Source organism: Candoia aspera, chromosome 3, assembly GCF_035149785.1.
Source record: "Candoia aspera isolate rCanAsp1 chromosome 3, rCanAsp1.hap2, whole genome shotgun sequence".
In the NCBI taxonomy this organism is placed as follows: Eukaryota; Metazoa; Chordata; class Lepidosauria; order Squamata; family Boidae; genus Candoia; species Candoia aspera.
The window spans coordinates 87,304,297-87,326,231 of NC_086155.1; the positions used below are offsets into that span (position 1 = coordinate 87,304,297).

Below are 21,935 nucleotides of genomic sequence, written 5' to 3' on the forward strand. Positions count from 1 at the left end.
ATGGAAATTCCAGGTGGTTGGGTTTTTTTTAATCTACAGATTTTCCTACCTGGTTTAGGGGACTGAAACTCAGTAATGCATGAATACCTTTTCTAAGAAAGCAATGATCCAGGCTAGGGATTGCATTGCATTTTTGACAAATTGAAAATGTGACCATGGATGTTAGGAGATAGCTATAGATACCTATTCTAAACATAAATACTTGGGGGATTATTTAGGCAATCATTCATTTGAGTACTGCAAAAGATGTGATATTTAGGACTTAATCAAAAGTGATTGGGCGGCTGTTCCAATTTTTCCTTCTCAACCCCATTTTTTAAAAAATTAACTAAAGAAAATATAGGAAAAGATGGGGGTGTTACAGATCAAGACCACCTTGTAGAATTCCATTAATAAGACAGGGTAAATGCATCAATAAACTGTTGATGTGGAAGTACTATTCAGTTTCAGAACATCTGCTTTTTTCACATTTAAGTGTACTGTTACAGTGTTTAAAGCCACAGATGACTTATCATCTCTTGAAGAGTTTTAGAGCTGTATTCTCTCCTGCATTAAACCATCCTGCTGATTTCTATTCATTTTACCCCAAAATACCAAACATGTGATATGAGATGCTGAAATAAGTGAGTCATTTTCCTAAAAATATATTAAAAGAGAGATTCCCAGGAAACTAAAATTTGCATCCGGTATCATATTTAGTGCTTTCTTTTGGTGTCTGCAAAAACAGCCCTGGTTACTATGTAGCACATCTGTTGCACACATTTCTATCATAAGCACACTTTTTTTTTCTTCCTAAACCAAATGTGACTGATTATTTTACCCATTTGAGTTTTCCACACGGCATGTTCTGTTCTCTTGCTTTTAACTGTTAGCCTTCATCTACAGTCCAGTTCAATTCAGTCCAGTCCAGCACAATAAATAAAACCTCCTTAATGACTATTTCCAGCAATGACATAGACATAAATCATGCTTGAGGGAAGTAATTATTGATTGCATAATTTCAGAATGGCCTACCCAAATTTGGCCCTTCCTGTGAATTCCTGCAGCCCAGGCTGTCCTAGGTTTGGTGATAGCATATGTTTTTGGAAACTTACCAGGAGTTCTTTGGAACTGGAATGAAAGAAAAGTGCTGCATCACTACTTCACACTGATGTTGCAGACAGACTAGCACAGACAAACTAGTGCAGTTAGTAGACTTAACTGTACCCCACTGAAGCAGACAACTGTTCAACAATAATTCTTGTAAAAATACGCAAGCCTCCCACCATTAAAAATGAGGCTTAATGTCCGCTGAAGCTTTTGAACAGATTTTTTTCCCATTCAATCCTTCCTTTGCACTATAAAGTTTTGGGGATTGTCATTCAATTTCATTATACTTTATATGTTCAATTTAATATACTTTTAAAAGTATAACAATTGGAAAGTAACAATTAAAATGCTAGTAAACTACAATTCGCTTAGTCACTGCCCATAGCACTTTCAAGGATATAGATATATGAAGACACGCACTGTGTTTTCCTTGGATATTGGATTTGGAAATGTAAAGGATGTAAACTTCAGAGTAGCCTTTTCTTTACTGGGTCTCCTCCCAACAAGTTTATTTTATTTATTTATTAAAGAGATTTATATGGCTGTCCAACTCGCTCATCAAAGCGAATGTTTGTACTCACTCATTGTGACTCCAGATAAACATTCCCAAAATAATTGCAATAACTCTGAGGCCATTGCTGAGGATTGTGGGTGTTGAAGCCTATACATCTTCAAGGTATCCAGTTTTGGGAAAGCTGTTCCAGAGTATATCATTTTTCCTCTTTCTGACAAAAGTAACACAGACCACAATCCCTTCTGGTAAGAAAATTCCTGGGAAAGGAACCAGAGGGAGAAATTTCTGATCTTAAAAATGATGTTGAACCACTATTTCTACCATGGTCCTAGGTAATTTGGTGATTGGTGAAGGATGCTAAGAGCTGTAGTTCAGCAATATTTGGATCATCATCATCATCAACGTAATAATATGCTTCTAAGAATCATTACTGTGCATTCATTGGATGGATGGATGGATGGATGGCAGTGGAAGTGTTGCCCCTGTTGCCCATTGCATTGACATACGTATCTACAACAAACTTCTGGGAGGCAATAGAACTCTGGGGAACATACAGATTTCATGCTATCAAGCCACTTAAGGAATTGTTATTCATCATCCACCCTTTTAGAGGGACATTATATCTGAATAGCTAGTATACCTTTTGGAGTATCAGTCAGAAACTGATGGTCAAAACCTGGGGAAATGGGTGGAGATATGTTAAGATGGAATTGATGGGATTCTCAAGAGAGAGAGAGAGAGAGAGAGAGAGAAAAGTTTAAAGAACGAAAGGGAATGTATGAATCAGTGTACGGACATGATGGCAGCAAGGATATTGCATTATAGTTAGTAGTGCAAACTTGATTTAGATTTCCTTTTCTTTTCTCTTACCTTCTGTATTTAATTTCTTTTCCTATGATTTGCATAAACCTGCTAATGCAAAAGGGAATCGGATGATGATGATGATGATGATGATGATGATGATGATGGTTTATTAAACTTGTATGCCACCCGACTCTCAGTGATCCTGGGTGGCTCACAGTAATAAAAAAAATTAAGTAAAATCAATAAAAAAATAAAAAAATAAGAGATGGCAAGTGCAATGAAGTGAGGGGTCTCCCACTCCTTCACTGAAGGCCTGAGTGAAGAGCCAGGTCCTCATGGCTCTTCTAAACAGCAGCAGAGTGGGGACCATCTGGATCTCAGGGGAAACATCATTCCAGGGGGCAGGCACAGTGTCATGACCTCGTTGCAAGGCACAAAGAGCCTCACAACGTAGATCATGATCATCAAGGAATAGAGGAAGAAGATAATTAAAACAGGGATTAAAACAAGCACCCAAAGCACCCACACCCATGGACCCATATGCAGCTGAAAAGAAGGACATCAGATGAGCAGAGATAAGCCGCACCTGGTGCCCTGGAGGACACACCAGAATCGAGAGGACAAGAGAAGACACCGGGAAAATGCCCATGCAGCAATCAAGGGTCCCATCAAGAGGGATTGGGACAATAGAGGGTGGAGGAGCCCGGGGCCATACAAGAGGGTATAAGATGGGCACCTCCACACCACACCCCCCGTTCCCGTTTTTCGTTCTGTCAGCCACCATTCCAATAAACCAGAAATCCTTAATACCCATTAAGTGAGTCTGTGTCTTATTGCGAAGCGAGACTGACCCTGACATAAAAACGGGAACCGCAAAAAATTTTTTTACCTAGCACCTATCCAACAAGCGTGTGAGGGACCCAGCTAGGTATGGAAACTCACGGAGCAAGGCAGCGCAACCCCTCGGCACCTGGCGATGAAGCCCCGCTCCCCTCGGGTGGGATGTGGCTGAGGTCCGGGCGGTGTAACACCCCGGTAAGTATGGGATCCAGCTCGGGGGAAGCAGAGGGGGAGGGAACCACCCCGGCACCCTGGAGCCCGCAGGCCACCGGGGGCGAGATGAGGGGACCCTCTCCAGGCTCGCAGGTGACCCCGGAGGAAGCACGAGATGAACCGCCACCCAGGGCGCACGGAGCCGAGGAAGCGCCTGGCACCCCGGAGGGACCAAGGGAAGGTCCATCCTCCACGACGGCCAACGGCGAGGGCAAGCAGAATGGCGAGCGCACCAGCGGGAGTCCGCAGACGGCGGCGAGGCTCAATGCGCTGGAGGAGGGGGTGCAGGCGATACGGCTGATGCCACAACAGCTGACGGCAGCACAGGGACCCCACGGCGGCAGCAGCGCAGAGGCAGACCCGAAGGAGAGACGGCGGGGCGAGCACGGCAGCGGCGACGGCGGAGCCCGGCCCAAGGAGCCCACCTGACAACTGGAGGCGCACCTGGATGAGAGACGGAGCGGATACCCAGCGGACGGTGGCGACTACGGCGGAGCCCGATCCCAGGAGCCCACCCGCCGATCGGAGGCGCACCCGGACGAGAGATGGTGGGACGACCTCGGCAGCGGCGGCGGCGGTGGAGCCCGATCCCAGGAGCCCACCCGACGACTGGAGGCGCACCCGGATGAGAGGCGGAGGGATGACCCGGCGTATGTCAGCGGCGACAGCAGAGCCCGGCCCCAGGAGCCCACCTGATGGAGAACGTCCCTCCCCCCCACCCAGGCGACGGGTCGACTGACTTGCGAGGAGACCCAGAGAGAGACACAGATACCGCAAGAGGACGGGAGACGATCCGACCCGCATCAGCCCCCGTGGAGCACGCTGCACGGCCCAGAGGGGACCGGGAGCCAAACCAGAATGGCTGCCAAGGACTTTGGCATAAAGTTTGATGGGGACCCCTCCAAACTCTCATTTTTCCTGACGAACGCGAGGTATTACCTCAAGGAATGGGGTCCCTGCTTCAGAACTGAAAGGGGCAAAGTGAATGCCCTGGCCATAAAGCTAAAAGGTCGGGCCGCCGATTGGTACGTCCAGCTGTGCCAATCAGGCGCCCGGGCGCTGCAGGACAGCACAGAATTCCTGCAGGCACTGGAGCTGCACTTCAGGGACCCCCTGGAGCAAGAAAGAGCTAAAAGGGCACTGAAAACACTCAGACAAAGCCAGCGCTCCGTGGCAGAGCATGCCATGGAGTTTCAAGCCCTAGCCGGAAAAGTAGACACCTGGTCTCAATCAACTCTGATTGAGAAATTCAAACAAGGTCTTAACTTAAACGTTCTCCGGTGGGCACTCTGCCGCAACAATCCCAACTCCCTGACTGAATGGATCCGGCTGGCGGGGGAAGCAGAGGACGCCCACGACACGTTCCTCCATGCCAAGAAGGAAGCGCAGCAGACGGAGGCAGCGAGACCCCCATGCACAGCTGCAAGGCAGGGGAAGGCGAGACCCCAACCATGGAAGGAGGAACGGGACCGGCGCTTTGCCAAAGGGCAGTGCTTCACGTGCAGCAAGGAAGACCATAAGGCAGCAGCATGCCCCAAAGCGACACCCAGAGAGAGCACGAGGAGGGCACCAACCGCACCAACCCCAGCGCCAAGAAAGCGACCAGCAGCGAAGGGGGAGTACCGAGCCAGACACTTCCCCTACAGCTCAGAGGAGGAGGGAAGCAATCCCGACGAGCTGACGGGAAACGACAACCACCTGGCCTAAGGGGCGCCGAAGGACAGGTGGAGAACAGCGACAGGCGCAACGACAAAGGGGTGAGTGAGGAATGCCCCACCCTCTATGTCCGTGTCACCCTCACCCATGGGGATAAGACTGAAAAGGTCTGGGCACTAATTGACTCTGGCTGCTCCAAAAGCCTAATGCACCCAGACCTGGCAGCCGCGCTTAACCTCCGCTGCTATCCACTTCAGCACCATTTGGTGTTCACGCAGCTCAATGGATCTGCAGCGGGAGGGGGCCCGGTCACCCAATACACCAGAGAAACCGCGCTAAGGCTTGGCAGCCACGAGGAAAAATTGGCTTTCATCGTGGCACCGGTGGGGCAACCCCTACTCATACTAGGGATCCCATGGCTCGTGCAGCAAAACCCAGTCATCAACTGGAAAACCAGAGAGATTAAGTTTGCTGACGGGCGTTATCAAGCACCTTCAGGGAACAGGGTCCCCCAAGCGGCCATGGAGGGGGGGTGACGACGACTGCAGAGCACAGAGAGACGGCACTACCAGAGGGACTGCCAACCAAATACGCGGACTTCACCGACGTCTTCGGCGAGAAAGAGGTGGACAAACTCCCCCCCCCATAGGAAAACGGACTGTACCATTGAACTGGTCCCGGGGGTACCCCTACCCAAACCCAAAATATATGCCATGACCCAGCGGGAGCTGGCAGCATTAAGGGACTTTGTGGACAAAAACTTGGCAAGAGGTTTTATCGAGCCTGCAAACTCTCCAGTGGGAGCGCCAGTCCTCTTTCGTGAGAAAAAGGACGGGTCACTGCGGCTCTGCACAGATTACCGCGGATTAAACACAGCAAGCATTTCAAATAAATACCCCCTACCCTTAATAAAGGACATCTTGTCCCACCTGGCAAAGGGTAAGGTATTCTCTAAACTGGACATAAGGGAAGCCTATTACCGTATACGGATACGGGAGGGGGATGAGTGGAAAACTGCTTTCAACTGCCCATTGGGGGCGTTTCAATATAAGGTGCTCCCATTCGGACTGGCAGGAGCACCGGGGGTATTCATGCAGTTAATTAACGAGGTCCTGCGTGATCACCTTTTTAAGGGGGTTTTGGTTTACCTCGACGATGTATTAATCTACACGGAAACGGAACGTGAGCCCGAACGCTTGGTAAAAGAAGTGCTCAGGAAACTCCGCAAGGCAGAGCTGTTTGCCAAGCTCTCCAAGTGCGAGTTTCACAAGAAACAAATTGACTATCTAGGGTATAGGATTTCAGCTAAAGGAATAGAAATGGACCACGGGGTCCACACACGAGGAGACAACTCCAAAGCCTCCTCGGATTCACCAATTTTTACAGGGGGTTCACCCCAAGGCTGGCAGAGATTATTTTACCACTAACTAACCTACTTAAGACTAAGGGCTTGGGGGACATGCGCAAATCAAGAAACCCGGGGGCGCTACTAAACTGGACAGCTGATTGTCAAACGGCATTCGAGAGACTAAAAAACCTCTTTACAGCTGAGCCAGTGCTACAACACCCCGACCCCACCAAGCCTTTTGTGGTGCAGGCAGATGCCTCCGACTTTTCCATCGGAGCCATCTTGCTTCAAAAGGACTCCGACAACCACCTAAAACCCTGCGCCTACCTTTCCCGCAAATTCTCCGAAACAGAGCAGAGATGGCACGTATGGGAAAAGGAGGCGTTTGCAGTAAAGACAGCTCTGGAAATGTGGAGGCACCTGCTGGAAGGGACCACCTGCCCCTTCGAGGTCTGGACGGACCACAAGAACCTGGAGGCACTCAGCACGCCAAAACGGCTCAGCCCGAAGCAGGTGCATTGGGCTCAGTTCTTCAGCCGGTTCAATTTCACCCTGAAATTCATACCGGGCAAGAAGAACTTCCTGGCGGATGCCCTCTCCCGACGGCCACAGGACGACACGCAAGCCTCCAACATCGTGGGGACAGTATGGACCAAGAAACAGCTGGGCTGCCCAGCGGTCACGCGTAGCCAGACAAGGAACCAGCACACGGCAGCACGAACGACAGGGAACGATCAGAGCTGGCGTTCAATTTCACCGAACTGGCAACAAAGACTCACACAAGCATTACAAACAGATACATGGTTGCAAAACAACCGACACCATGTATCTGTCAAGGACAGCATTGCCTGGAAAGAGAAAGCCTTGTACGTGCCAGAATCACTGCAGGGGGAAATCTTACACAGATCGCACGATGACAAGACTGCGGGACATTTTGGGTTCGTAAAAACCCTTCACCTAACGAGGAGGCAATTTTGGTGGCCAAACCTGAGAAAAGACGTGAAAGACTACGTGGGCAACTGCCCCACATGTGCCACCACCAAACGGAAAGGGGGGAAACCCCAAGGGCTGTTACAGCCAGTAGCCAGCCCCTCCCGCCCATGGGAAGAAATTTCCATGAATTTTATTGTGGACCTCCCACCCAGCCAAAGGAAAACAGTGATATGGGTGGTAAAAGACTATTTCTCAAAGCAGGCACACTTCATCCCGTGTGCAACCATCCCCTCCGCACAACAACTGGCACACTTGTTCCTAACACATATATACAGGATCCACGGCGCCCCCTGCAGGTTGGTGACCGACAGAGGCACACAGTTCACGTCAAAGTTTTGGCGGGAATTTTTAAAACTAATCGGGACTAAGCAAGCACTGTCCACTGCGTGGCATCCACACACGGACGGATCTACAGAGATCCTAAACTCAACACTTGAACAGTTCCTGAGGGCATTCATAAACTACCAACAGGACAACTGGGTAGACCTACTACCTTTTGCAGAGGTAGCCTATAATAATGCGGTACATCAGAGCACTGGCCACACCCCATTTAAGGTGGTCTACGGAAGGGACTTTGTACCGATACCAGAACTGCTGCAACCAGAGACCCCGCCCTGATCACCAGACGACTGGGTGGCACAGCTGGCAACAACCTGGCCAATCATCCAAACGGCCCTAGCAGACACACAAGCCATGTACAAAAAATATGCGGACAACCACAGGGCAGAGGCACCGAACTACAAAGTGGGAGATAGGGTCTACCTCTCCACTAAGTTCATAAAAACCTCACAACCCTCGAAGAAACTGGCACCGAAATTCATCGGACCCTTCAAAATCACACAGGTAATCAACCCAGTTACTTTCAAACTGGAACTGCCCCACAACTTGAGACGGGTCCACCCAGTATTCCACTGTGCACTACTGAAACCAACAAGCACATCCAAATGGCATACGGAAGAACCCCCGCCCCCACCCGTAATGATAAACAACCAACAACATTTTGAAGTACAAGAGATACTGGACTCAAGAAAGCAAAGAGGTAAGCTGCAATACCTCGTTAAATGGAAACATTTCTCACACCCAGAGTGGGTCCAGGCACAACATGTCATGGCAAGACAACTAGCTAGACAGTTCCACGAGGCATACCCAGAGAAACCAGCACCATAAAGACATCTTTGGGGGGCAGCATGTCATGACCTCGTTGCAAGGCACAAAGAGCCTCACAACGTAGATCATGATCATCAAGGAATAGAGGAAGAAGATAATTAAAACAGGGATTAAAACAAGCACCCAAAACACCCACACCCATGGACCCATATGCAGCTGAAAAGAAGGACATCAGATGAGCAGAGATAAGCCGCACCTGGTGCCCTGGAGGACACACCAGAATCGAGAGGACAAGAGAAGACACCGGGAAAACGCCCATGCAGCAATCAAGGGTCCCATCAAGAGGGATTGGGACAATAGAGGGTGGAGGAGCCCGGGGCCATACAAGAGGGTATAAGATGGGCACCTCCACACCACGCCCTCCGTTCCCGTTTTTCGTTCTGTCAGCCACCATTCCAATAAACCAGAAATCCTTAATACCCATTAAGTGAGTCTGTGTCTTATTGCGAAGCGAGACTGACCCTGACACACAGCTACTGAGAAGGCAGGCTTCTGGAGTCCCAATAGATGACATTGTTTAATCAAAGGAGCCTGGAGTGCACCAACCTTGCAGGACTGAATCAGCCGGCAGATGTTATGGGACACAGGCAGTCCCTTAAGTAACCAGGCCCCATGCCGTGTAGGGCTTTAGAGGTAAGAACCAGCACCTTGAATTGCACTGGAAGCATACATATGTATGAATGTATTAACTGTGTTATGTATATATTAACATACAGCTCAGCAATTTTCGTAGAATCAAGTGCTGCATTGTCTTCATACAGTAGGGCCCTTGGTAGATACAGTGTAAGGACGATAGACAGTAGATTCCATCATCGAAATGATAAATTATATCTGGTGTTATCTCATATATGACAGTTGAGTGGGTTCTCTTCTTTCTGCATATAAAGTAAGTCTAAACTTTTAAATGTATATAAAAATGTACAGTGTATACTTCTCCAAATGAAACCCTTAGCATAGTGTTCTTCTCCATATATAGAGGGATTAGATCTTCGGTCCACTGAATAATAGGTGGAGAATGAACATTCTTCCAGCCTTACAGTATTGAACTGTAAAGTAGATTTTTGCTGTCCATCTACTCATTTCCAAATAACTTGTAGATCTTTCTTTTGAATTATACAAAACCAGTGAGTCAAAGGAATTACTATTACATGACTGTATTACATGGACTGGAGTTTTGCAAGTCCTTCAAAACAGATGCTTCAAAATGCAAAGGAGTGCCTACAAAGCACCTCTTTCACATTGGAAAAGCGGAGTCTTTTTCCAAGGTCACATGCTCCACTTTACCTCTGCACACATATGGAGCAGCTTCTGAAGGAGCCACATCAGCCTAGAAAAAAAGAGGCAACTCCCTTAATGTTTGAACATTCCTGCCTGTTACAAAGCACCTCTTTCAAAAGACTAGCCCAGCCCTATTATGAACTAATGTTGCATTTTAGTACTGCCACACCAATAATTAGCTGAGCTCAACAACCTCTTTTCAGATGCTAGACCAGCCTTTCTCAACTTTTTGACCCTGGAGGAACTCTTGAAATATTTTTCAGGCCTCAGGGAACCCAAGCACGTTCAGGCTCAAATATAGGCCAGAAGTTAAGAAATTATTATATTTGTTTCATGTGCTGTATACATGCATACCAAAACATTTCAGTTGGATTAACTGCAATTTAAACTAGAAATATGACAGATATCAAAATGGCCTTCTCTTGATGTTCATGTACTGGGTTTTCTAACTATTTATTCCATACTGCACACTCTTAAACATCTTATTTGGTTTCTGATTTTTTTTATGTAGCTATTATAGACTTATTTGCAATATTTAACATTTTTAGTGCTATGTCTACTAGTCCATACACTGAGATCAAAGAGTGTTTTATTGAAGATACTGCTGCACTTCTGGGCAATTAATTCTTACACTGCAATTCCTCAAATAATAACAAGAAAAATAATTATCAGCTGGTTGAAACTGATATTTGATCACCATAATTCTTGGGTGGGCTGGCACACATACAGAGAGAGAGAGAGAGAGAGAGAGAGAGACATAAACAACACTTAGGGGTTAATTGTCATGTTCACTGTTTCAATGTGCACTGTACATCGTAACGTTTCACATGCCATGGTGCTGACGCGCGTTTCTGTTTGGGAGGGAGCTGCTGTGGAACCTTGTGCCAAGCTCTGTATCTATGTTCATTTCAATGGAATGTGTTTGGGTTATGTGCTCTGTTCAAGGACTTTTCCTGCAGACCATCAGAAGCCATTAGGAGCTCCTGGGATTGTGAGCTTGGGAAGATTCTACGGGGGGAGGGATCTCATTTGTACCAAGGGTTTTTAGTTTGCATTTGGCACGCTTTTATCATTCTCAGCTTTCTTTGTGATCCTGCGTACTGTTCTTTAATAAATCAGATATCTTTGCATTCCTGCTCATGAGTCTGAGAGTGTTTTAGAATAGGCATTCATTACATTAATAATAAGTGATCTAGGATTAAAGCTTTATCCATGTGTTTTAGAGAGTTTATTCTTTGAGGCAATCATTGGCTTGTTATACATGGGATTAACTGTAGCTCTTATGGAGACTAGGACCACAAATTGCCTCCATCTGTTTAAGACTGCATGTTGTTAAATCTCATACGACTCTTATGAACTTCATACTAGCTCCTATCTTAATCCATATTACATACAAATGTCAAGATGGGATGTGTAATTGTTTAAGCAAGAGACATGTACAATTTTTTGATACAGGGACTAGCAACCTTTTCAGATGCTAGACCAGCCTTTCTTAACTTTTTGACCTGGGAGGAACCTTTGAAATATTTTTCAGGCCTCGGGGAACCCCTGCACATTCAGGCTCATATATAGGCCAGAAGTTACAAAATTATTGTTCCACGGGTAGGCCTGTATATATCGATTAACAGTGTTCTTAAACTCAAAATAACGAATGAAACTTACCTTGTTAATGTGAAGTTATCTGAATTCTAAATAATTTTTAAATAAATTGTGATCTCCCAGGGAACCTAATGATCTCTTGTGGAACCCTAGGGTTCCATGGAACCCTAGTTGAGAAACCCTGTGCAAGACATTGTCTAGCTGAATATAAAATAAATATTTAAAAATAGCCCACATATCATTAGTTCATCAAACAGGACACGATTTCCATTAACTCACTCCTGAGATTTTATGTTAGAATTTTGAAATCTATGAAGATTCATCTATCATATGTGATTTCAACCATTGAAAAATTATTTGATTAAGGGTTTATATGGACAGTTATCTGTGAGTATCTGTCATGGGTACTGATGGTGAGCAGGAGGGGCCCCCTATCCAGGGGGGAAAACACATGCGTAGTACTGAGGAGTTGAGCAGCCATTCAAAGAGACACAGATCAGACCCGCCTTAACTTTTGGGGTTTATCTGTCTGGGTTTTTCCCACACTCCTTCAGTTTGTTAGGATTTTCTGTCTAATGTAGCAGTAATAAACACTAGAGACCTATTCCTTGTCTCAGCATGGTTCCTGGCTGTTAGGACATCAATCCTAACAAACTCAACTACTCCCACTGAAAGAGGGAGGAACAAAAAAAAAAAAGGAAGAGACATTTGGAAAAATGTCTTCGGAAAACCAGGAAATTCGGCAAGCCATCCAACAACTGGCAGCAGCATTGCAACAATCCTTATGGATTCTGGAGCTTCCACCAATTTTATTGATGTACAGACTGTACAAGACCTCGACATCCCGACCATAGAATTGCCACATCTCATAGAAGTTGAGACCATTGACGGCCAGCCCCTCAAGGCAGGGCCAATTAGAAGGTTCACAGAACCGGTGCAACTAACAATGGGAGACCACACTGAGTGGATCCAACTTTATGTTACTGCATCACTTAATGTGCCTATAGTCCTGGGCACACCTTGACTGAAGATCCACAACCCATTGTTGAACTGGACTACGGGAGCAATCTCCTTCCCAGCTAAGGAATGCCAGCACCACAAGATTCCCATGTCCCCCAAGGAACTAGCCACCTTAAAGGATTACTTGGATTCTAATCTCCCAAAGGGTTTAATCTGACCATCTACTTCCCCAGCGTCTGCTCCTACCTTCTTTGTACCAAAGAAGCCTGACCCATTGGCACCAGCAAACCAGGAGACACCCATGAGAGTGGTGCATGATTTCAGTTCCCTCAATAAAGTCACGGTCAAGGAAAATTACCCACTCCCGCTAATATCTGATCTGCTGGATCACTTACAGAAAGCATGCATTTTTACTAGGTTGGACCTCAGGAATGCATACAATCTGATCTGGATGAAAGAGGGGCATGAATATCTGACTGCCTTCGATACCAGGTTTGGTAAATTTGAGTACCTTGTTTTGCCCTTTGGCTTGTCTAATGCAGGAGCCATATTTTCCCGATTTATGAATCAAATTTTCTCTGATTTACTAGATAAGTATCTGGTCATTTATCTAGATGACATATTAATATTCTCTGAGGATGCTACAACTCATGTAACCTATGTACGTAATGTCTTACAAAGACTGAGAGAGAACAAGCTGTTCGCCAAGCTAGAGAAGTGTTCCTTCGATTTAACTGAATTACATTTCCTGGGCTATAAAATATCAACAGAAGGCATATCCATGGATCCTTCTAAGGTCCAGGCAATTCTCTCTTGGCAACCCCCCCAAAATGTGAAAGACGTACAAAAATTTCTAGGATTCTGCAATTTTTACAGGAAATTCATAAATAAATTTAGTGACAGGACTAAACCCCTCACACAGCTCTTGAAGAAAGGATCAAAATTCATTTGGGGGGAGAGGGAGCAAGCAGCCTTCCAAGAATTTAAGCAGCTCTTTGCATCCCAGCCGCTTTTGAAGCATCCTGATCCCACAAAGCAATTCATAATGCATTCAGATACTTCAGATTTTGCTATCGCTGCTGTTTTATTGCAATATACTAACAAAACAGAGAATACATTGCTACCTTGTGCATTTTTCTCCCACACGCTCTCACCAGCAGAGAGAAACTATGATGTTTTTAACAAGGAGTTGCTAGCAATTAAAGCAGCATTCCAAGAGTGGAGGCACTGGCTAGAAGGTGCAACCTTTCCTGTGAAAGTTTGCACCAATCACAAGAATTTACAGCTTCTACAAAACACCAGATCTCTCACCCCACGCCAAATCAGATGGAGCCAGTTTTTCTCCCATTTCAATTTTGTTATTTCTTATGTTCCCGGGGTGCAGAACCGTTTGGCAGATGCCCTGTCTCGATCCATTCAGGCAACCCCTGCCACTCACCAGGTGGTACAGGCTACTATATTACCACCTCCACCCCCGCCAGAGGCTCTGAGGCCAGAGAGAGAGGAGGAGGGGGAGCCGCAGCCCTCCACCTCCGGCTTGCATTTCCCAAGGGGGAGAGGTGAAGAATCTTCTAATTATCTAGCTATTTTCCAGCAGCAGCCACCTGGGCCAGAAGCGTTATCAGACCTGGAGGGCAGCACTGATTCGTCTTTGGAGGAGTTTTCCTTTGAAGAATTTCCATCATTGCCCAGTTCCCATGGGAGCTTGGAGGGGGAGATGGACTCTCATGAGACCCTGGAGGGAGGAAAGAACTCTGGAAGGAAGGGGGCTGAAATGGAATGTGAATCTGGAGGGGAGGGTGACGTCATGAGTACTGATGGTGAGCAGGAGGGGGCCCCTATCCAGGGGGGAAAACACATGCGTAGTACTGAGGAGTTAAGCAGCCATTCAAAGAGACACAGATCAGACCCGCCTTAACTTTTGGGGTTTATCTGTCTGGGTTTTTCCCACACTTCTTCAGGTTGTTAGGATTTTCTGTCTAATGTAGCAGTAATAAACACTAGAGACCTATTCCTTGTCTCAGCGTGGTTCCTGGCTGTTAGGACAGTATCACTCATATAGCATTGATGACCTTGATTTATATTATGAAGTTGGCATGATAAAACTATCTATGGTTTACATATACCCATTCCTCTAACATCTCATGTCAGAAATTTTTTCCATTTTTTTCAATGCTTAAAAAATACTGATTTGATCCTCAGTTATATCACAACATAGAAGTATTTGCATATGACTGGAATTGTGCATCATCAAACTATATTAGGTAAAGGTAAAGGTTTCCCTTGACGTAAAGTCCAGTCGTGTCCGACTCTAGGGGCCGGTGCTCATCTCCGTTTCAAAGCCTTGGAGCCGGCGTTGTCATAGACACTTCCGGGTCATGTGGCCAGCATGACTCACGGAACGCCGTTACCTTCCCGCCGAAGCGGTACCAATTAATCTACTCACATTTGCATGTTTTCGAACTGCTTGGTGTGCAGAAGCTGGGACGAGCAACGGGAGCTCACCCCGCCGCGCGGTTTCGAACCGCCGACCTTCCGATCGACAGCTCAGCAGTTTAACCCGCAGCGCCACCGCGTCCCTTATCAAACTATATTAACTATCCATAAAAAGGTGACATGCATATATACATTAGCACTACACACATGTACATGTGTACAAGTACATGTGTACTTCATGGGAAACTTATGCACTATATTAATTCCCAGATCCTTTTCAAACCTTTGTATGTTTATGTATATTGAAAGCATCTTTCGTATAAGTAAAATCAGAATATGAATTGTTGGAGTCCATAAATAAACCTTCTATGTTGGTATAGAATTGATGCAGGCTTATCTGAATTTCCACAAATTCTGTGGCCAATATTTGAGGTTCTACTATATTGTCCATCACTTGCTGAAATTGGTGGATATCAAGGACAAAACTTTCTTAATGATAATACCATAATAGTAAGGAAATCTTGATTGAAACCAGGTCAAATTATAGTCTAATTAAACCAAAGAACCAGTACCACAATTTTGTAATATTAGAACAGAATGAACTCAGTGAGTCTTGCCTTTGGTTCACTTTATTTCTATTAGATGTCTAGTCACGTATTACATCCTGACTAAATAGATAGCATCAACTTTTGACTGCAACTGCTACGCATTTGCATCATTGCATTGGCATTATTTATATATACAAAGCAGTGTTTTTTCCCTTTTTCTAGAATTTAGCATCTAGGAATTAGGCTTTATTTTACATCTGGTAAACTTTTTATGGGAAAGAACGAGGATGTATTAACATTCCTAGGTTTATTAGTAAAGATTATCCTGCCTTCATTTGCTGGAGAAGCTGGAGCCTGCAGAGAAAAAAGCCCTCCTAAATTTCCTTTATAAACAAGTTCTCTAGGTTTATTGAATGCTTTAAACAAGAAGTCCTTGTTGAAATGGCAAATTGTGCAACTTCTCAATTAATTTCTTTCTACATCTCCACAGTGCGTTTTAAAAGTATACTTTCATCTCCCAGCATTTCCTGTTTTTAAGCTCTGATGAGGAAAAAGCAGCTTTAATCAACAAAAAACAAAAATTGTATACCTCTAAAAATGGACAAAGTTTTTTTTGTGTGAAAACAATCCATTATTTTCTAGAATTCTTTTTCCCTCAAGGATAGCCACCAGTGATGGAATATCCTAAGAGTTGAAGGGTTTCCTGCTTGTTTTTGGATAATGCTACTTCAGATGTTGGGTTATATACATTTATTCTTTTGCACTCACACCAGAATGTTGTCTTACATAGAATGAATTAACACATACTGGAAAATGATAGCATGTATCATATTGGAAGATGAGTGGATATTATGTTAATAGAAACTGAATTATTGTTGCCAGAGAAAAGATGGAGACAGAGTTGGCATCTGGGTTTATGGTACAGAATGGCCCACTTTGGCACAGTTGTTCATCAACTGATAGACACTCATACTGACCTGCCACTTAAGTGAGGTGGAAGGAAAGCATCAGTGTCCAATACAGGTTGTAGATCACTCTTTCTTACAGTAAATTACTTCTGCCACCAATCTAGGACTCTTTGGGGGTTGTTTTTCCTCCCTCCTTCACATCACTTGCTTGCTAATCTTGGGTGAGAAGTGCCTGATTTAAATTTTACTTGTAAACCTCTCTCTAATGTCCAAACAGATAAAAGTTGTGACACCTTACCTAAAATCCAAGCTTTTTTTGTGGTGAATGTTCAGTAGAAACTAAAATCACATAAATATCTGGAGCAATTTGTTCCTCTTAGGCATAGTACTTGTACGTACCATGTACTTCTATAATATCCAGGATGTGAATATATTGCATGGAATAGCATCAGTTTAGATTGATGGTATATCTGTATTTTTAAAGTTGCCTATAAAATGGATTTTTTTTTGCCTAATCTAATTATTAGCAGTTTCAGAGTTAGATCTCAATTCCTATCATCCCCATTCATCTCAGCCAAGAGCAGTTTGGTTGCCTAGCTATGATTTGATGTGAAAATTGGCAGATCTACCTCTTTGATGGATAAAAGATTGTCAGAAGAGGCTATACCACTTGATTAGAAAGGACAAAAGTCTACAGGGAGTGGAAAATTGTCTGAGATCACCCATAATTATCAATAAAAATCCAAAAGTGACTATGTTTAATATAGTAAACAGAGAAATAAAACCAATCTTTTCCCTTTTCTTCCTGAGACTGAGGATCAATAGATTTTACACTTGGCTTTTCCAGCTCCATTGGATAATCTGCCAATGCAAGTCCTTTTAAAATGAATGGGAAACTACTCCATTATAACAAGCAGGGCCTTTGAACAGACAAGAATGACAGGCAGTGCTTTAACATACTTTGAATGTGTTCTTAGATCTTTCAACAGCAGGTACAAAAGGCTTCAATCAAAGCCTGTTTGGGTGATGATCCCAAAATTCTAAAATGGGTCCTAAAACATGCCCCATCAGAATTTTGATACTCCTTTCCTATTCTAAATAGAAAACCTATGCTTCATATTCTGAAAACTGCTTGCATAAACTGTCATTGAATTGATTCCAAATAGATCATTTCTCCCGCCTACGTTTTACTAGCTGTGCAGTTCAGTGCCAAGTATTTACAATATAAACCTGTCCTCTGCAAGTCTGCTTTATCTCCCATTATGGTAATAACAGACCAACGGGGACTTAGATATTCATCAACAGCTTTTCTGTACTGAGATCATGAACATGTAACTCAGCAAGGCTATTGAAAAGTTTATCACATAAAACAATCCCATTAATTATCCCCAAAACTTTCCTATCACTTTGCTTACTGGTTAAAAAACAAAAAAAGGACTATCAAACGTGTGTGTGTATATGTGTACTTTTATATATGCACACACACACACACAGGTGTGAGTGGTATAATAGCTTAGAAGAACCGATTTTTATGTCTAAGAAAGGTAGTAGTGTATGTGGTGTGCGTGAAGAAAAGAAAAATGGTTATGTCAGCCTTTATATGTTGAAACCAGAGACCACAATGTTCTAGTTGGTCATAAGATATAAAATGTCAGCTACTTAAAAAAAATCCTTTTAACAATCACTTTTTGGCCAGGTACTAAGTTAGCAGTTTAGTCATGCCCCATACTGGCAACCACAAGTTGGTACAACAGGTGCAATCAGAGAAACCTTTGTAAATTACTTACTAAAACACACTTAACATACTGGCTGGTTCAAAGATTACACTGAACTATGGTTTAATGTTTTATGAAATAAACCCCAATGGCTGAATTCAAGCAACATGGAAATAAAACCAAACAAACCACATTACAGATTAGCACAATGTGTGAAATTGGTTACTGTGTCTTTAAGGATTAGAGCAAAATATGTTCTTAGCAGGCAGAAGACAGCTGGATTGATGTACACCCATATAATATACATTCCAAGTTCTAAGTTCCTCTCACTTTTTTTTTTACCATGAAGCAAAAAACAAACAAACAAAAAACAGGAATTGAGATCAGACTGAAGAAAAAAGCAGTCTTGAAACAGAACCAAAGCTATTTATTTTACAGTAGGTTCTTGGTTCCCTGTTGACTGGATCCCATGTTAGAAAGCTTTAAAAACAGAGGGTATGCGCACACAGAAATTTGGACTCTACAATGTTTGTAATTAGGCTTGATGCAGTAACATGTGAAATAATTTTTCGTTTTAACTGGAATCAGCCCCTAAAAATATGAAAGATGAAGCACTATATATGGCAATCAATTGCAGAGTTGTGGAAACTTTTCATATGACACCAATTAAAAAGAAAAACCTAGGTGGTATATGTTTCAATTTTATTATTCCAGAGGCACTTATATAGAAAAACCTTACATATGCCTTTCCTTCTAATTGACTTTACAAGCTACAAAATATTAAAGTACAGCAGTTATTTTCCACTGAAACAAGAGTCCCTTGTGATCAACTACAGTACAAAATATACCAGGCTAAACTTGGTATAAGATATGGTGATGCTTCATTCTTGCTGACTTTTACATCATACCAAAATTTTCAGTTTAATAAACCATTAACAGTATCAGTTGAAGCACAAGACCATAACAAGATGATCATGGCTGATCTGTGGATCATTTTGCATAACATTCGAACGTTACAGACTAAAAACATAATCTTAAAAACTCTTCTCCCCTTGAGCACTGCTCCGGTTACTTTTACCTTCATACTAGTTTTCTCATGGGGCAGATTGATTTTTGATGCACTCTCAATAAAAGTATGAAGATTGGAGCTTAATGAAGTCATCTAAAACCCCATTTCCCCTTAGCTTCTCATGTAGCACTGAAGTAAATCAACTGGTATCATCGATTAATAGTTACTGAAGTTAATCAGCTCCATCTGATAGACCACATTTAAAAAATTGTGCCCAGTTGCTAAATTCAGTGGAGAGTTTCTGCAAGCAGAAATGCTTTCTGTTCACAGAATATGGGGTTCTCTCCAGCAGCACAGATCCCTCAGAATCTGCTCCTAGATTCAGACATTTTAGGGATGTGGGGTGGGGGGTGGGGGGGCTGAAGGGAGTTTGAAGAGCAAACAATTAGCCCTACCCCACAAGCAACATTCTGCTTGTATAATGTCAGATTCTATTAAAATCCAATCCTGGATTTATTTATTTATTTTTACAAAAGAAGTACAGCAACCAAATTCATCTCAGAGCTTCATTTACTCCTGAAGTCAGATTTCTGTACAGTCTGAAACAACCATTCCAAGCAACATATCTATGCCAAATTGATATTATAGTCACGTTGCTTGGAATGGTTGTTTCAGATTATGATATGTCCTGATGCATTGTCTGTAAACTTGTATCAGCTAGCACAACCAGTCTCATCTTTTAGGGAAAAAACCAAAACAATTATAAAAGGGCAATTCTTTGTTAAATATGAAATAGCAACAAACTGAAAATAGTTCTTTAACATTATTTTTGTATTTCTCAGATAATGTATCCTAATCTAGCTCTCCCTTGATTTACCAGGAACACAGGAAGACAATAGCATTTAGAAACATTGACTTTTGGGAATAATACCGAACTTGATTAGCTATTTGGAAGTTTGACAAATTACAGATTTCCTATGAAAGAGGTATAATTAATTATTAACCATTCAGAACACATTCTGATTTTAAGCGAAGGGCAAAAAAACAACAACATTTATTTTGTATGTAGTGCATGCCATCATGTTAAGTGCATGTAGGTATTATATTATAGGGACAAAATCATGTCATATAGCACAGCTTTTAAGGTTTTCTTATAGAATGAATGGTAGTCAGTTGCACAGCCAGACTAACCAACTCACATCTTCCAATCCCATCTAGGTCACTAAATCTGGACAATAATTTATATCATCATACGCAACTATTACCACATACCAATTTCAAAAATGCTCATCTATGGTTAAGCAGTTATGGTATTTTTATAAAAGTAATTCATCGGAAGCCAAACAATTCTTCAAGTAATAACTGTAACTTAGTTCTGACAGACTCTCAGCTGTTCCTTGGTGACTCTGAACTGCTGTGCCTCTGGCATTATACGGTTTTCATTTTTAAAAATCATAGATCTACGTGCCAAGTAGAAAAATGTCTGGTAAGCAAATATCTTCTCTGAAAAATCCAGATCTTTGTGGCAGATATGTATGGCATTTCATTTAGAACTTGCATACTACTTCCTACAGATTACAAAGAGATCAGACCTCTCATAAGCGAGAATGTCCATGATCTTTATTCCAGAACAAGGATTTGGGTTCCTGTTTTTTAATTTTGTTTTCTTTCCTCTTTACTTTTTCCATTCTCGTTCCTCTCATTTGTCCTTCTAAAATTGGAATATAAAGGCCAAATGGAATATTGTTACTTTATTTGTACTGAGCTGGAAAAACAAATGGAAGGATAGGATCGAAGAGTAGGGAGCAGCAGTGGCCACAGGATATTGGATTGAGTTCATCTCTTTAGAGAGGAATTCTAGGGGTCATTTCTCCCATCAGTCCAGCATTGCTGCAAGCAGAATGTCTCCACAGCCATGGCTAACAGAAAGGGCAACTGCCTTGTACCACACTGTAGTCATACAACAAGTCCTGCCCTGAAAAGAGTACGTATAATGAACTGATGTATTAGGATTTGATGTAGAAATTCATGTCTAATGTAATGGGCACAGAAGAGGTAGTGAATCTAATTCTAATAAGGGCCTTCCCCAGAGGAAGTGTGGTCAAGCAGAAGTCAAATTAATTGACTTCAGACTGTTTACATCCCAGGATGAATCAACATTACAGTGATTTAAGCCCAATTTAATTTAGGCAGATTTAAAAAAAAACACAAGAATAAGAACATTCTTAGAGCATATTAATAATTAAATCAACATGAACACAAATTAGTAATATTCTACATAATAGTAAATGTGCTGACAGCTTGTTATCATATTCCTAGTAATCAGTGTAAAGAATAAGTCAAGCAGCTTTGTTACGTCACAATGTATGTTGCCTTTCCATGTCCAGTATTGTTAACAGTCATGGTTGTGGATGGGGGGTGGGTGGGTTATGAACCAAATTCAACTGTCTCTTCAGTAATTTTCTTGAACTCATAGTTTCCTCTTCCGTCCATGTGAAGATAAAACTGAGGAGAAAATAAAACAGAATTAGCAAATCTGGATGTGAAGGAGTGAAAATATGTGTCTGTTTAGATAAGGATCATCTACAGGAATTCATATTCATACATCTCTTCTGGGAAAAAGAGCTCTGTAAAATGTGCACATTTGATCACCATCTGGTGGCCATAATAGTTCAACTACTGGCCTAAGCCTTATCCTCCTAACTCTAAAGACACATTCAACGTTTTTATTATTGAAACTCACAAATTGTTAAACAATAATCCTGAATTCTTCAAATAGTGATTATAGACAATGGGTATTAAACTAAGTGATCTATAAAAAACTCAGCTACAACATTCTGACAAAAGCGACATCTCTT

General features: G+C 43.0%; 1 protein-coding gene across 1 annotated transcript in view; it reads right to left on the reverse strand.

The window, feature by feature from the left end:
* Positions 1-18,756: 18,756 nt before the first annotated feature.
* Positions 18,757-21,935, reverse strand: part of ABCD3 (ATP binding cassette subfamily D member 3) — a 41,443-nt gene continuing 38,264 nt past the window's right edge. Inside the window, exon 23 of the mRNA XM_063298290.1 lies at positions 18,757-21,582. Within this exon, the coding sequence (XP_063154360.1) occupies positions 21,505-21,582 (78 nt within the window). The 3' untranslated portion in view covers positions 18,757-21,504. The remainder of the gene's footprint in view (positions 21,583-21,935) is intronic.